This window comes from Pinus tabuliformis, chromosome 5_1 (genome assembly GCF_031772625.1).
Source record: "Pinus tabuliformis cultivar Carrire ecotype Pingquan chromosome 5_1, CPIR1, whole genome shotgun sequence".
NCBI classification, from domain to species: domain Eukaryota; kingdom Viridiplantae; phylum Streptophyta; class Pinopsida; order Pinales; family Pinaceae; genus Pinus; species Pinus tabuliformis.
In genome coordinates, this window is record NC_142305.1 from 824,913,286 (window position 1) to 824,931,860 (window position 18,575).

An 18,575-nucleotide genomic window follows, 5' to 3' on the forward strand; every position below is an offset into this window, starting at 1 on the left:
TGCAGGAATGTGAGAATCCAGAATCTGCATCCATACAACACAAAAATAAGTAGCGTCCATCCAAAAATCATCATATACATTAAGCACAAGAAAGATAAAAGCTCTTCATTTATTAACTAATCTAGAAAAGCAAATCTAATCCTAAAACAGAAATAAAAATGCGGAAAAAACAAGGAGTAGGGTTAGAAATACGATACAAAAGATGCCCCATGGCATCAGATGTGTTCAATATAGTGCATACTGAGCATTTGCCTGCTTTCAGGCAAATCTGTCGGCTGCTTGTCGGATGTGCCATGTCCAATTTTGCATATGGTAGGACTTTTTCCTATCCGAAAATCAAGCTGCTCACGGCCGTCTGATGCGTCAAATCTTCTTCTTATTTTCTTTCTCTTGCGCTTTTTCTTTCTGGCAGGTTGAATTACTGATGATCTGGTACTTTCTGTTTCAAAACTATCAGATGAAGTGTGTAAGATATGCATGCTAAGTCTTTTTGTGTCTTGCATCTGATTTTTATCGTTTTTAAGTTTATCTGGATCATCTTCAATTAACCACCTAATGACCTCCTCATAATAAGATGGAACTTGTTGCAGCAAATGAGAAGGCTCCTGGTTTCTCTTATCATCTGACCATTGTTGAATCTTTTGAACTTGTATTCTAATGGCATCCATCTGACTAGAGCATTCATCCCTTATAGCACTGATTTGTATGGCATGGTGTTCTTGCATGTGTTTTATTACTTTGTCATTCTTTTCCTTTATGTCCATCAAGCAATGCTGCATGAAATTTATTTCTTCTTTATGATTCGCTTGCATGTCAGCCAACTGATTGTTATGATTGAACGTCATAGAGTCAATTTCCCTATCATGATCAGCTTTCATGATCACCATATTTTCCTCTAAGACTGACATCTTGCTTTGCATGCTTCTAATTTCTGTTTCATATTTAATTTTCATGGCCTCAATTTCCTTAGCATGCTGATTTTGTGTGACCTCCAACTCCCTATTACGTTTTTCCAGGTGGGTGCATAAAGTTTTAACATCATTGATAAGACTAGTTTGATTGCTTTCCATATTTCTTACCAGCATCATTAGATCTTGTATAATTTGCTTTTGTTCTTCCCTTTCACTATTATTTGTCCCTGATTTTCCACTATGATGATCTGCAATATTTCTGGTTAATGACACATTCTGATCTTGAAAACTTTCTTCAACAGCTGGATTTTTTACAAGATTACTTTCTTTCGTTTGCACAATTTTAGAGGTAGAAGGCAAGCTGTTTGGACTATCATATCTATCTTTAAAAGCATTGAGAATGTCTTGTAAAGAAGTGAAAAAATCATTAGGAAAATTATTAAACCAATTCAAGGCATCACCCTCTAAAGAATGGACAAATAGATGCATCTTGAAATCTTCATGATTATATTGAGGAAATCTACAATATAAGATCATTACACAAGTAAACATGTTTAAATGCTGTCTAACAGTGACCGAATCACCACCCGAGAACTTAAATAATTTAGAAATGGCCTCTTTCGGAAGATCATGGAGATTATCAGTAAAATGACATGGTTTACATGAATAATCCATGATGAACAGTAAGGGATCAAATGGATGATAGAAAGAGATTTCTGCTCAAGAAAATTAAGAGATGAAAGAAGTGGAGTCGCCACTTGAACAATGAATCTGATTCTAGGATCCAAAAAGTAACCACAAGCAGATATGAGGAAAGCTTCTTGTCTGGGAAGAATGAGAAAGTGGAGTCGCCACCCAAACAAGAAACAAACCGAAGAGATGCTACTGATATGGCGAAAAATAAGGCAATAAAAGATCCAAATGATAACCCAAAAGGTTGAATTTGCCAGCTCAAAATGAGAGATGAGAAAGATAAGAAGGTGAATGTCGATGAAACATCGAGAACAAAGTGTCCCCAGCAACGGCGCCAAAAAATGTTGTCGCGCAGATTGACACGACAACGCTCAGACCGGGGGCTGTCACTCTGATCCCTGATCCCTCCGTTTAAGCCTGTCTCCCGCGGCTAAGGGGGGTAGACCCTGTGAGATGATGAGACCAACTGTCAACCAGTTGGTTGGGAGACACGAGACACGATCAAGATAAGCACTAAAATGATTTGATCAATTGAGCAGACCAGTGCCTTAAGAGATTGTTATTAAAACGATTACTTGTTAGATGATGTAGAAAAATAAACCGTGAACAACAATCATTTGTCATCAAAGGCATCAGCTAAAACACAATGCTTTAAGAATAACCAAAACGATATCCAGCAACTGAAAGCTTCGAAAAGATAAATGCTTTAAACCACCACGAGAATCCTAAACCATTAACTAGATATCATATTCGCATCTCGACTTGAAAAAATTCAGATCTCAGCATGAAAGATATAACATGAAAAACCACTGAAACTGGCAAAACTAATTTTAAATTTTAATATTTTTTTAAATTTTTTAAATCTTTTTTCAATTTTATATTTTTCAATATTATAAAAATGAAAATAAAAAATCTAAAAATTTAAAATTTAAAATCTATTCTAAAACTAAACTATTTTAAAAATAAAACTAAATCTAAATTAATTTAAATAAATCCTTTTTTATTTTTTATTTTATTTTCATATAATAAAAATCTATAAAAAAACAAAACTATTAAAATCTAAAAATTTAAAATAAAAATTAAACCAAAGTCTAACCAAACTAAAAACTAATGACTAAATATTAAAAAAACTATTTAAAAAAAAAAAAAAAAAAAAAAAAACTATACAATTTTTAAATCTAGACCTAAAACTTAAATAAAAGTCAAAATACGTCTACGCCATTAACATCAAACGCATGGAAATTTAACCGAAACTATACGCTAAGATCAAAATTGGAAATATAACTACGTGAATGCCCTCAAGAAAAAATTACGAAACTGTATAACCCTGCATATTTTCGAATATGGCATAGCACATTTTTTCCTTTTTTATGACAGCGTAATGGAAAACACTGCGTCCACTTACCTGACCCGGTAGGCTTGAGTACGCGCAGAGAAACTGTGAATCGATTTTACCATAGTCGCATACCAGCGTCCGCCAATAATATCTTAGCCTGCGTAAATTCTGAAGAGACAATGCGGGCCGAGAAAAACCTAGTTCGACGGAGCTGCTGCCAACGTATAACCTCTGAAAGCTTGCGGGTGAAATATTAAGTTTGAAGATGCCCCTTTCGAATTTTTTCCTGATGAAATTCTGAATGGAAACCTCGACAGAGCTCGGATGTTACAGGGACCACATTTCTATCAAATCTGGGATATCTCCGGGCATAACACTTGATGCAGTGCGTGAGTCGAAGAATTTTTCAAACGTTCTACTCGGCCAATGCCTAGGGCGATTTCATTTGAGTTCATTCAATGGAGGAAGACACGCTTTCAGTAGTCCCGACGATTCTGCCATTCAACGCATCTATCGGTCAAGGTTTTAGAGCTCGTTCGGCTTTATCCACGCTTCTGATATGTAACTAGAGACAGATCTAATCTTTGCTGGCTGAGCAGCTGCAAAACAAAAAATAAAACCCTAATGTTAAATCTGCATAAAGCAAAAGATTGAAACCCTAGGACAGCTAATTAATGTACAGATTTGGCTCCTTAACAGCCAGATTCCGCAATGAGCATAGGAATATTTTAAATAAATGAAGATTTCAAGTTTTTTCACTCTGAAGAACTTCAGAAGATCTCTCTTGCAACTTAGAAAATTAAACTAAATGATAGACCCAAGATCAAATCCAACTGGGCTCAGCAAAAAATGCTTGCGGGAGTTGGCTGGTTCAGCCGAGAACTTCCCCTAACGCCCACCAAATCTTCTTCAATAAGGGTTTTTTCTGCACAGCTCAGAACAACCATCAGTAAAGAGGGCAAAAATGCTGCTAGATTTCAGGAAGTAATGGAGATACCTGCCATTACTTCAGAAACCCTAACAGCACTCAAACCCTAGCTTGTGAACAAGATACCTGTGCTCACAATACTCTACAAAAAAGCTATTATTAACGGCTGAAAATAACATATGCAGAAAATTAAACAATCTCACAGCATTTCAAGAGAGTAACACCAGCAAGATATGGACCCCAAAGTCTTCTTTTATTAACCAGAAACAGATTTACAAGAGAGCTTCTTCAGTCTTAGACTCACAGATCTTCCAATCCATCCTCTGAAAATGACCCCTAGCACCCTACTTAAAGGAAATGCCTCCAACGGCTAGTTCGAGTGATCCATGCTGAAATGATCTTGACCGTTGATGAGGATCAAGACATCTCTTGATCTCATCCGTCGATTTATTAAAAAATAATATTTTACATGCATTCACTTAAAATATTATTATTTTATTAGTTAGGGTTTTTGCTTTATTTTTTAATTTTTTATTATTTTTTTATTTATTTTAATCATTTTAAAATGGATCACCGAACTAAGCCTTCGGAAACATCACCTAGTACCTAGGACTTAGGACTCATGAGGGGATTTAAAACATTTTTCGACCCTCAAGACACATTACATCATGACATTTACAAATTTACATCTTAAGGGGACGAACCCACTTAATACAGACCCTCACAAATCACCCAGTTCTGCGACACAACTATAATCTAGCAGATTAACACACTAGGATTCTCCTAAAGTTCTAATGACAAAATGCATCCCGGCTTTGGGGTCAGGTTTGAAGGAAAACTCTGCCGATCATGGATCGGTGAGACGAAAAACCTTCCGGGACGTAGATTACCATCCAAAAGTTAGGTCCACCTAGGCAATTTACATACACGACTCATGTCTGCTAAGATTATTTACAATTTATACATGCAGACTGGGTTTACAATCAAAATGATTAAGCTGCTGATGACTGCAGGATGGCACGGACACGCTGGTCAGGTGCTGCCCCTTTTTGCAAAGAAAAAGGGGGGTGTACTGCATGGGTAGTTGACCAGTAGAGGTCAACAAGATGATTCCAAGAAACTTTGACTTCTTTTCTTCCTCTGTTCGTCCTTCTAACTCTTCTTCTCCTTTGTTATTGCAGATCGAACTTGATGATGAGTGAGTGTGCCAAATGAAGTCGAGCTACTTGTATTTATAGCCTTTTTGAGGGGTCGAATAGCCCTCCCTTAAGCCAACTTGTCCTTGACTAGGGCCAATTTGGTCTTGGAGGAATAAATGGTTTTTTCTTGACAAAATAAATATTTTCCTTTTATTACTATGAGTCCAAATGGGACTATAATACATAACATAAATTCTTTTTTGTCCTAGAAATACCTAGAAGCACGAAGAACATGCTTTTGACCTAGACTTGAGCATGAAACCCATGCTTTACATAAAATAAAATTTTTCTTTTCTTTCTTTATACAAAGTATACAATGTCATGATTACAAATAGGTCATTATGAAGACCAAACCTAGTTACAATTTCCAACACCTCTACCCATACTCGACTGTGCCGCGCAAATACCTTAATATGTGCCTTGCTGCTGTGCAGTGCACTCTCTTAGGTCTTACCATAAACTAAGTGTGTTGACCGCGAAGCAAATATCTGGCCTGTTGTTGACTAGATACATGAGGGAACTGATGAGGTGTCTATACAAGGTTGGGTCAACATCCTTGTCCTTTGATGCATCGATGTTCCTCTAGTTTGTAATCATAGGCATGGACATAGGCCTACAGTCCCGCATCCTGAATCTCTTCAGAATTTTTGTAGTATATCTCGCTTGACCAAGGAAAATCTCCTTGCCCCTCTGCCATACTTCTAGGCCTAGGAAGTAATGCATCAATCCCAAACCTTTCATGTCAAACTCCACTACCAAGTTCCTCTTGCAATCCTCTATTTTCCCTGATGATCCTGTCAAAAACAGATCATCCATATATAAAACTAGGATGAGTGGCTCACCCTCTACTATTAGATAGTAAAGGTTAAACGTACGATCCACATCACTCTTAACGAATCCCATCTACTGCAAGTAGTTGTCAATCCGATCGTACCATGCCCGGGGAGCCTGTTTGAGCCCATATTGTGCTCTCTTTGGTTTGCACACATGTGTGCCCCTCTCATGTGTCTCAAAGACCTCTAGTTGTTTGAGGTATACTTCCTCCTCTATCACCCCATACAAGAATGTTGTCTTGACATCCATCTGGTGAATCTGCCATCCCATATGCGCTGCTAGAGATATCATTGACCGGATGGAGGTGTATCTGGCAACTGGGGCGAAGGTCTCCTCATAGTCCATGCCTTCCTTCTATGCATACCCCTTTGCCACGATCCTAGCCTTGTACTTTTTCATGTTGTTCGCCTACATCGTACTTGATCTTATAGATCCATCGAGAGCCCACAACTAACCTATGCACAAGTCTAGGAACTACCTCCCAAACTTCGTTTGTTACGATAGAGCTACACTCCTCTACCATGACATCCACCCACACCTGATGTTGTGCGGCCTCCTGGCAGCTGGAAGGTTCAACAACTTGCGCCACTAATGCTTGATACCTGTTTGGCTTTCTGCATTCTCTCCTATTCGTCCTAGGAGCTCTTATGAACTCCTTTGCATCTCTCAGTGCCTAACAAACTTCTTTGTTGGTTTGACCACTAATGGTGGGAGGATCTACCAACTTCTCATCCTACCTCTGTTGCTCCATTTGCTGCGAACTCACAGAGTCTCATGTACCTAAGGTCGTGCTGGTACTGGTAACTGTACTAATCCTTGTGGCTGCCCTAGCTATTGTCCTTGCGATTGCCCCTATGGAAGCCCTTACTGATGGACTAATGGAGCTTCTGCTAGCTCACTCTGATCACTTGTTGACAACTCGCAAGATTTTTGGAAAGCTCTGTCCTCCATGAACTTCATATCCCTTCTCATGGAAATCTTCTTGCTGCTCGGAATATAAATCCTGTATGCCTTTGAGGTTTCACTATACCCAACGAAGAACCCATTCTCTGCAATTTGATCTAGTTTAGTATGTTTTTCATCTAGTATATGGCAGTAGGCTATACTACCAAAGATCCTGAAGTGACTCACTTCTGGCTTCTTCCTTGAGAAGACTTCTTCTAGTGTTATCTTTCCCAATGCCTTGTGAGGAACATTGTTTTGGATATACACCGTTGTGATGCATGCCTCTGCCCATAGGCAAATCTTGGCCATACAACATCGCTTTTGTTGCCCCAACTATAGACCTATTCTTCCACTTCACTACTCCATTTTGCTCTGGATTATATGGAGCTATCCATTCCCTTCAGTTGCCTTCCTGCGCACAAAAATCTGTGAAGTCATTGTCAGTGCACTCCCCTCCATTATCTAAACAAAGCGTTGATTTTGGGTAGCATCGGATGTGCTCTAGCCATGAAATTTGGTGGAGAGGCTAAGGCACATGAGATCTCCAAGACCCAGCAATAGTTTGGAGAAATTCCACTTGGATGAAGAGATATTAAAATAATTAATATTTTTAATGAGTTCCTGAGTCTAAACTTAGGAAAATTAAAATTTAATGTGTATTAATATAATATGGGTGAGAAAGTTCTAAGAGATGAGGATCAAGTCAGTTCTAATCTTAGCCGTTGATTAGAGACTTAATCTCAGCTGTTGATTCGTCAACAAGAAAAGTATAAGAGGAGGCTTGAGGGTCAGTTGGAGATACACCAAGAGAGATCAGTGAGTTCGATTTTTTGGGGCGAGGTTTGCTGAGTAAATCGAGCAAGTGATCAATTGCAGTGAGGGGCAGTTCGGTAGGAAGCCGAAAAATACATAACAAAGAGGCAGCGCAGTGCCGGGAGAGACAACGCAGGCCCTAGAAGGGCTGATGCAGAGGATGCAGAGGCTGACGCAGGCAATGCAGAAGCTGCAGAGGCTGACGCTGGGTCTCAGAGGCAGTGCTGAGGAGATTCTGTGGGGCAGACTGGGAGCAAATCAACAGACTCTAAGTCGAGAAAGGGTGACGCAGTTCCAGAGTAGTGCTTGGAGTAGCTTTCGATGTCTAGCACAGCGAACAACCAGAGTTACTATGGGGTTTGTTCATCCGGTTGCTGATTTGTCGGAATATCTGTCTCCGGATAGAGGTACTACTGCCGAGGATATTCTCTGTTGGGTGAGCCATTTCTAGCACCCTAGTTGTATTCAAGAAATCTGCTTAATAATACAAACCCTCTATATGTTGCACCAATTCTCCCGAATTGGGTTTTTCCGGGGATGATTGTCCAAAAATAACAGTGCCCCTTGTGTTATTGGCTTAGTTTATTTCAGTGCATGATCTGTATATTTGTGAAGGCTTCATCTGTGTTTACTTCGATGTTTATGCAATTAAATAACTTGTTAATGTAAAGAACAAGTAGGAGATAGTAAACCAAAAATTGCAGTAGGGGTTTCTGATGTGTTAGATTCAGGAATTTTCACACAAAGCACCTTGATCTTCTTGCTTGTCACAAACTCTTGAAAGTGACTGAAGACCTCGTCCTTGGTCCTCAAGAAGTAGACCCAAGCTTTCTTGGAATAATCATCAATGAAGGTGACGAAATATTCATACCCTTTGAGAGATCTAATGGACATGAGGCCACAAATATTTGTGTTTACAAGTAGTAACACACCATCTAATCTATTGTCACTTCTTGGGAATGCAGCCTAAACATACTTTCCAAGTATGCACCCTCTACACGCGTCATCGTGTTCTGTGCCTAATTCTGGAACACCTGTCACTTTCTCCTTGAGCATCTTAAGTGCTCCATGGTGTAGATGTCCCATTCTCATATGCCATAGTTCATTCAGGTCTCTCCCACTATTATTGTTGTTGCTAACTAGTGCCATTGGAGAGTCAAACTGCAACCTGTACGACTTGTTTCTTCGCACCCCAATCTGTCTCACCTTCTTCCAGTTTTGGTGTTTGACGAACACCTTCTTCCCTACAAAGTAGACATCATATCCCCTATCCTGTAATTGAGATATTGAAATTAGGTTCATACCTAGCCTTGGCACATGCAATACGTCTGTAACACTGATTTTTGGTCTTGACACCCTCTGAATATCAATGGTACCTCTCCCAACTAGAGTACATTTAGTTTTGTTTCCCATTGTTATCTAAAAGTCCTTCTCCTCCCCATGGTAAGTGGAGAAATACTCTTTGACTCTTGTCATGTGAGGTAATGTTCCACTATCTATATACCGATACCCTGTGAAGCTGCACTAGAGAGGCAAGCAATTTGAGTGAATTCATCTTCCAATCTGAAAGACAAATCGGTAGCCTCCCGAATGTTGAATCTCTCTGTGGTCATACTAGCGAAATCTGGAAATTTCCTCTCTTCAGTGTGCTTTTCTTTTCTTGCCTTGCACAGATCTACAATTGCAACCCTACTGCAAATCTTCTGCGCCCAGATCTAATAAATTTGTTTTGCAAAATCGATGATTTTCTCACTGGAACCATCCTTTGGCAATCCACTACCTACAAACTCTGCTTCTGAGGCTGTTCGAACATTTCCCTGGACTAGATCTGGATTTCGAACTCTCTACCTCTGCAATTTGCACAACTGGATGGCCTGTGCAAATCTGGAGAAGGTGTGCTCAAGTCTCCCTCCGAACCTACACAATTCTCCTTCCCTTGCTTTTGAACTTCAGATCTGATCAACTTTGCTCTAATAACATGTGAAAATTCCTTATTTGCAATTACTGGAGTTTATTCTTCTAATTGTTAGTGGTTTATTATTTATGAAAATTAACAAAATAAATCACAATTGCAATCTTCACCATAAAAAATGTTAGAAAATCATAAAGGCGGAAAGATTTTTTTATCTTGATAATTACTTGTAATTTCTTAGTATTTTTATTAACTTCTTTTATGTCTTCTTTTATCTTCTTATCATCAAGCAACTACCAAAACATAAATGCATGAAGATCAAAACAACAAGGAGATAGGATGTAGGCTCTCAACCAGGGTAAAACCCCTCTTCTAGGGGAAAACCCAAAAATTCTCTTCTCTTCTTTTAGAACCAAATCAAATGAGACAACCAAGACCCTTGACCCAACAATAAGACCTCCTCCAACCCACCAAGTCAGCCTCCCAAGAAAACAAGGCAATCCTTCAAAATCAAGTCAAATCAAACACCTCATATCAAGTCAACTAGCGTCTCGACCCTTTCTTCCACTGCTGCATTTTTTGGCCTGCTATCTCAATCCTGCACTTTCGACCCTACAATACTTCAGTCGTCTGGCATGTGTGACAAAAAATAACAATGTTTTAGACCTTTTCTTCTTCGCTTGTCTTCTAGTCTTCTTCGCTAGGCTTCCTTCTCTTCTTGCAATGAGATAGGCTCCTTTTCATGTATTTCACACTTCCTTTTCTCTTCTAGAATTGTAGGTCAAAATCTCCTTGGTGAGTGAACAAATGAGGTCCGGTTCCTTCTTATTTATAGTGGTTGGATCACCCCTTTTGAGGTCGACTTGAAGGAAGGGCAAGCTGACTTGATGGAGGAGGTTTACATGACCATTTTACGTAAAATAAATTTTCTTTGTTTGACATGATAAGCCCAAAAAGGGTCCAGAACATAATGACAAGGACAATGACTAGGGTTTACAAAAACTTAGATGCCAACAATCTCTAACAATATGAAGATTGCAAACCCTAAAATAAATCCAAAATCTTAATCCAATTTAGGTTAGACCTTATATGAATAACGCAATTATACGTACATCAAGAACTATATACCTTATTCCTCCAAGATTACAGGATGTCTACTGCAAAGTTTTCTTCAAGATGTCATGATCTTCTTGCTTCTTTCAAGAGTGAAATCTCCAAAGATGTCAAGGCCAAGGACCGCCCTTCAAAGGTACTGCAACTTTATGATTTGTCTCAAACTTCTGATGATTATATCATAGGTCACAAGACAACCTTTCAACCAAGCATACTCCTTTTGCATTCTAGAATCTGAGTGCTAATATATATGTGTCCTGCCCTCTGGTTAGGGCTTCCCATTATCATTGTGTAGGATTATAGAGCAGCCTTATAAAGTCTTCAAGTCAACCTAGTTCCCTTACTAGGCTTCTTCTTCTAATTGTTATATATATTTATGCTCTAGTTTCTTCACAAAGGATTCATAATATGCCTTTCTAAATGTCACTTGAATCTTTATTACTACTTCAATTGCGAACCTTTGTAATCCACTGGACACTATTGTATTCTCAGGTTTTTGAAAACTTCAAACCTTTGTAAAGTTACTATGCCTGCAATCTTCGTGCCTCTGAGTTTTTTGGGTCTCCTAAAATATACCAAACTTTGGACCTCTAAAATTTCTGGGTCTTCTGCAACTTTCGTGTGTCTCTACCTATGGTTTGGTGACTGTGATATGAAAACTTAAGGAGCAAACTTCTTTTGTTGTAGTTCGGATCCTCCTTTAAAATGATAATGTGGATGATCTTATAATAAACCAAGACTTCTATATCAAGACTTCCTTCTTTCTTGCTAATGGCACGATGAAAGCTATTGATCTTCAATCTTCCTTTTCCTCTTCTATTTCACCTTAGCTCTAATACCATGTTAGAAAATGATAAAGGTAGAAAGATTTTCTTATCTTGATAATTACTTGTAATTTCTTAGTATTTTTATTAACTTCTTTTTATGTCTTCTTTTATCTTCTTATCATAAAGCAACTACCAAAACATAAATGCATGAAGATCAAAACAACAAGGGGACATGATGTAGGCTCTCAGCTAGGGCAAAACCACTCTTCTAAGGGAAAACCCAAAAATTCTCTTCTTTTCTTTTAGAACCAAATCAAATGAGACAACCAAGACCCTTGACCCAACAATAAGACCTCCTCCAACCCACCAAGTCAGCTCCCAAGAAAACAAGTCAATCCTTCAAAATCAAGTCAAGTCAAACACCTCAAATCAAGTCAACTAGGGTCTCGGCCCTTTCTTCCACTTCTTCAATTTTCGGCCTACTACCTTAGTCCCACACCTTCCGTCTGTAGTACTTCAGTCCTCTCACACGTGTGACAAAAAATGACAAAGTTTCAGACCTTTTCTTCTTCGCTTGTCTTCTAGTCTTCTTCGCTAGGATTCCTTCTCTTCTTGCAATGAGATAGGCTCATTTTCATGTATTTCGCACTTCCTTTTCTCTTCTAGAATTGCAGATCGAAATCTTCTTGGTGAGTGAACAAATGAGGTCGAGTTCCTTCTTATTTATAGTGGTTGGATCACCCCTTTTGAGGCCGACTTGAAGGAAGGGCAAGCCGACTTGATGGAGGAGGTTTACATGACCATTTTACATAAAATAATTTTTTCTTTCTTTGACATGATAAGCCCAAGAATGGTCTAGAACATAATGACAAGGACAATGACTCATGACTCAACTCTAGAAGCACTCAATGGGTGCTTTGACCCATCAACATGACCAAATGAGCATGAAACCCGTGCTTATAAAAATAATTTTCTTTGATCTTTTTAATAATTTTTCTTTCTTATTTTACCAAGTACATAAGAATTACATATGAGCCATACAACAATTATGAAGACCGATACTAGTTGCATTTTCAACAAAAAATATTGAGAAATTGATGCGCACAATAAAATTTGACACAAGAATTTTGGACTAACGTCCCCAAAAAATCCCCGAAGGGAAAACCAATGCAGCAGATGCGGATTTATTTTATTATGCAGCAACAAAAATTATAACATCTAGATGACTGACAATCCTTCTGAATTACATTGGCCAGACCAACTGGAGAAAATTATCTCCTTCTACAAATAATCCGACCTCCCTTTGGCGTGCTCAAACCCTTTCACTGGAAACTTGGCTTGATTGGAATTTGCACTGCTGCCCTGGGAAATTCCTATGACCTGCTAGTTGGCTCCTGGTGAGTCATCCTACCTCCCACAGTTACTAGAAAAATTCGCACTGCCTTCCAGAAGATATTTCCGACCTCCAGAAATGGATATGAACCCTTCCTGGCTACTAGCTCAACTGGACTAGCAGCTCGCATTGGTTGTACGATCCTTCTCTGTAGAAATATTCGGCCTCCTCTCTCCTAAACTTGCACTAGAGAGACACTGGAATCTCCGAAATTCTCCTCCTGTTGCTCCCTCTACTGATGCTCCTCCACTAGCTCGAATTCCTCCCTCACTGAGTCATTGTGCTATAGGAAATCCACACTGCCTAGATAATTCGCTCTCCCTAATTTGCGTCTCTCCTCATCCCATCGATCTACTCTTATAATCTCGTTGGAGCTTCAATGACCATGATTAGATCCTCATCAATGGCTAAGATCATCTTAGACTTGATCCATGTGAGTCTCTAGAGCATTCTCGGTCATCCTTAATTAATTTCCATTAATTAATTAACTTTCCTACGTTAGACTTAGGCATTTTTTATTTATTGATCAATTAAATTAACTAAGGTGTTTTGCAAGCTTATCTTGCGAAACCTTTTCTGGGTTTTGGATATCTCGTGTTCCTTAGCCTCTTAGACACAAATCGAGACTAGAACACCTGTTTGATGCTACAAAAACTAACATTTTAGTGTGTTTATGATTGTGATTACACATAGACCTAATCTGATGTACTAGGAAAAATCAACAGGGTATGCATCCAAAAATGCGTCCAAACTATGACATCATAACTAGAGTGCCCTACGTAACCCTTCTATAGGCAATAAGAGTGACATGGCATCAATCTACTCAAGTTTAGGGGTCCATTAATGATGGGTATGCCCTCCCTTGCCATCTCATGAATAACCATCATCATCTGAGCTTCGAAACAAGAAACACCCATCAAACAATGTCAAGGCTAGCCTACGGGTGCCTTAGATCCATTTGGGCACATCTCCAATAAATCCAACACTAAGCCTCACTAGCTCAATGTTTCAGCATCTAGGGGTACTTCAAAGTGTCAAGAACCATGTGGAACCATCATAAAGCCCAATGCTCTACTTTGGGTGGCAACATTGCATCAATAAGATCATACCTACACTTTGCAATGGGAAAATCGACCTTTGGAATGTTGTTGTAATGGATGAAAATCATCTCTCAAGGGGCCTTTGCTACTGTGATAACCCCACCTGACAAACCCTTATTTAAAATAAAGTGAAATCATAAATCATTAGGGACAATAATCATAAATGTGTTATAGTGTACCATAACTAATGTTAGGGGCACATGAATACCTCACTCAAAACTCACCTTCAAGTTTCTAACTAGATGAAGTCCCATAAACAAGTTACCTTGTTATGTTAGGGATGGTTAGGTGAATAACCCTATTAGGTGTTTCTAGCTCCCAAGGGGAAGAAACATGCCCCAAGTTAGCCCATCAATCCATAAGTGTGTGTGCAAGATGGTGGTTGTGGAGTGGGAATGACTTTGGGGCAAGGTGTCATAGCCATGTGACCAACTATTAAAGATCCAATATCCTTAGTGTATAGATGTAAGAAGGAAAGAGTCACCCCTGTCCTCAGACTGTTTTTTCCACCCGTTTGGTGCAACTTTTACTTTTTAAGATTTTCCTTTATCCAGGTGCATAGGTTAGGAGCCCAAGCTTGCTTTTGAGATTTTCCATTACCCTTTAAGGGTGATTCAGTTTATATCTCATCAATGTGGTGACAATACAAGAATTATTTTTATTGATGAAGCATCATGTGCTTGAGGAATTGGGTGATAGCTAATGAGGGGGTAGAACTAATGCTAGGGTTTTGCCCACGTACTAAACAAATGTCCCAACCATCCTTTGTATTTTATCTTTTTCTTTCATTGTGGCTTTCTTATGCTTTTTTCTTTCTTTTAACTCCATCAACGTCTAGGGCAAAACCATCCTTTGTATTTTATCTTTTTCTTTCATTGTTGCTTTCTTATGCTTTTTTCTTTCTTTTAACTCCATCAACGTCTAGGGCAAAGTTTTTCAGGCCCAGACTCAAGAATGAGGATGAAAGCTACTAATCCTAATGACTAATGATAACAAGCCCGAAGAACGGAGACAAATAAATGGGGAAAGATGTAAAGTCGTAAGTATGAAATATCTTAGGCACGTTGCTTCAATCATTGCCTTCCTAGTAGTGTCCTTCCCAAAACCCTAAGGCCTCAGAGGAGGTCGCACTGGACTAGAGTCAAAGACTAACTTCCCAGGTGAAGTGAGGGAACAAGAGTACAATGAAAATTTGTTAATTATCCATTTTTTCCCTTCATCCATGTCAATATGCCCATAACATTAATTAAAAGCACATGTTTGCAAAATTGTTGAAGTACCTGTCAATGAATGACCCACCTTCCCACCTTCCTTTAAGAAGGAATCTCAGGTGGGAGAGAGGAATTCGAGTAGAGCAAGACGTGGAGGATCCTAGCATCATGTTATGTGTTGATCATATAGGGTTTCTAGCTGGTGGGATGTCTAAGGAGTCGAAAAGTTTTCTCCTATGGGTTACCCACTTTCGATGGGTAACATGACCCTAACATCCATAGTGGAAATTACAACCATCAAGGGAAAGAGTTCTCATCAGGCTAAGTGACAACAACGTGCATTCAAAAATATGAAGAGTAAGATAAACAATGTTCTGGCCCTTTCCATGCCCAATTTGCAATGACCATTTGAATTGGAGATTGATGTTAGTGCATTAGGGGAATTGTTTATGTGAGGAGGAACACTGGTGTATTATCATTCAAGGTTGTTTCGTGCAATAATACTAGACTAGCCCATGTATGATAAAGAGTTCTATGCAATAGTGCAAGCAGTGAAAAAGTGGAAACATTACTTCTTGGGGAAAAACAATTATACACACTGATTTTCAAGCCTTAGAGTACATGCAAAGTCAAAGCAAGATGTAGTAAGACATTATAAATTGCATAAGAAGGAAAGTTGTTATGTTCAAGACTAAGCCCATAAATAAGTCCTTTTGGTGGCTTGATATGTTGAATTAGATATGAAAAATGGGCATTCAAGTGTTTTGAAACAATGAGATCGACATGGAGCTTCCAATAAGGTGAGAAGAAGAAGGGTAAAGGAAACAATAAGAAGATTGTTGACATTGCACGTGTGTGCAAGGACCCTAACAACCATAGTAGCCATTACAACATTGGTGATCACACTAAAGAAAAATGTTTGGAACTGCATCTAGTGTTGAATCATAAAAATCACAAGCAAGAATAGTCTAGGAAGAAGAAGAATCTTTTAGTGGTGGCGGGGAAAGAGATAGAAAGAAACTCAAATGTGGATGAGAAAATTGTTTGCACAACAATTTAAAAGGAGACTAGCCTAAGTAAGTTGTTCTATATCAAAATTCAAATTACGAAGAGCAAAGCTGATGCATTATTTGGTTTTGGTTCATAAGCAACCTCATTGATGACTTGGTAAGTAAGCTTGGTTTATCAAATAATGATTTTCCTCATCCATACCATTTGGGATGGGTGAATGAGGATATAGAGTTAAAAGTAAGCAGCGTAATTAGTTTAGGCTTAAATTTTCTATTAGTCCAAATTTTATTGATGAGATAGAAGTTTATGTAGTACCTCTTTATTTTTGCAGTGTAGTATTTGGTGGTCTCTACATTTATATGTGGGATTCCATCTTCATGAGAACAGAAAACCAGTACCTCTTTATGAAGGATGGTAAATCTTTTATCATTAATGCACATAAAGGAAAGTCCAAGATCTCTTTTGTGAGTAGCAACCATGTTGAGATTGATCAACTCAAGAAAGTAGTTTGTGCTAGGAATTGGAAGAACATTAGTAACAACAATTGAAAGAGGTATTATAGTGGCTAAAAGCTATGCTACCCAAGACTGCAGTGGACATGTTCCAAGAGCCAAGATGTATGTCGCCATAGCTCAACCAAGGAGCTCCAACATGCATGAATCACTCAAACAAGCCCTCGAAGGCAAGATGCCTTCTCTTATTCTCCTTCTTCACCAAATACACCATAGTGTTTCAATTCAAAATCCTAATCGAGGAAGCCCTCACCATAGGCTTCAAAATGCTCCAAGAAGATCAAGAAACCCTAGTGATTATGGGAGAAAGAGAACAAGTGCAAATGAAGATCTAAGAGAGAGAGGATGATTACTGCTCCCCACTTGATCACATCTCTAACATGAGTGATAAGCATAATGAGCTATGGGATTAATATATGAACGATGGACTCTTGTCTTCCTCTATATATATGTGAGCTAAGGGAGGCCAATAATGCAATGTGGGTCCATGCCCTTTCAGGCAACCTATAATAAACATGTAGGCTCACAAAAGTGAAGTGCCCAATTCCAAAGGTACACATGTGAAGCTCCAAGGTGATGTTGTAATCAATAAGCCTCCAAGATGATGTAGCCACACAAGGTGTGTCCAAATTTATCACCACAGTCCCATTCGGACTCCATCACTTCTAAGCCAAGTGCTCCATTGGGTCTACGCCCCTTGTGGGAACACTATTGCAACCCAAGCATCCTCGAGCCAACTCTAAGCTTCCATATAGAAATCCAAGCTACTCCATGTTGTTTAGGGTGTGATGCTCTCTTCCAAGATGCACATCACTCCTTGTCCTATGTAGGGCATTGTTCAAGCATGTGAGCCTCTCCATGTGGCCATCATGAAGGATGGCCCCAAGATGTTAGGAAAACTCCAAACACCCTAGGATGGAATGTCAGGTGAAAACCCAACTAAGTGCAAGCAACAACTAAGCTAGCTATCTTCAATGTGCAAATCCATCTAAGTTCATCCAGTGGCTGAATATATACCTCTACCCTAAATCTGATGAAGCAGCCCCAAACATGGTGTAAACACTTTCAGGATAACCCAAAAGCTAACACCTTTTTGGTCACTTATGGATATTAATAAAATTATCTTATGTTCACCTTACAGTGTGGACAACAATTTAGCATAAAATCTCTTATCTTCTTCAAGAAAACATTTATTGGTGTGAAGCTTTGCTTGCAGATTTCGAGTCCCTCCTGAGTAATTATACTGGTCGTCTATGGCAGTATATTCATATGCAATACCATATTCCCTATGGAGATTGCATTATAAGTCTGTCTTTGAAGGAAACTTAAGTCTGTTCATATGTTTCAGAAGTTGACCTTTGATGAGATATGTGTTCAAACCAAGGCCAAGATGTTTTTCTCATTAATGATGCCAATAATGCTTTTGTCATTGCTGATTCAAGTGTGTTTGTAGCGCTGACTATCTTTGCTGAAATTTTATGATCTCTTGGATAATATAAAGACAAATTTTCTCAAAAAAAAAAAAAAAATTTACTTGTGGCCACTCGAACTTATATTGGTACAGAGCTTTGATGGGTGCTTAGATCAAGATACATATTATATATTGTGTTTACTCAGCAAGAATATAGAATTCCTTCCTATTTGGAAATGTGTAAACAGATAAAACTTTCTGTCATGAAATGGGATATTCTGTATTTTCCTGTAATTTATTTTGTTTTCCAATCCTCATAGTCAGTTTTAACTTTTGTTGTATCTAATATTTGAATTGATACGATGTTACTATGTCATAGGTACCAGGCTGTTGCATACATTGAAGCAACTGCAATGATTTATCAAGATGATAAGGTTAATTCTTACTGAATTATCATTCTTCTTGTTTTAACTTAACTTTGGGACA

The 18,575-nt window shown here is 38.6% G+C and overlaps 1 protein-coding gene across 3 annotated transcripts in view; it reads left to right on the forward strand.

Annotated features, from left to right (window-relative positions):
* LOC149167450 (P-loop containing nucleoside triphosphate hydrolases superfamily protein) overlaps positions 1-18,575 on the forward strand; it is a 428,107-nt gene that overhangs the window by 318,396 nt on the left and 91,136 nt on the right. For all 3 annotated transcript variants that reach the window (XM_089432992.1, XM_089432993.1, XM_089432994.1), the window contains exon 22: positions 18,469-18,523. In XM_089432992.1, the coding sequence (XP_089289118.1) occupies positions 18,469-18,523 (55 nt within the window). The remainder of the gene's footprint in view (positions 1-18,468; positions 18,524-18,575) is intronic.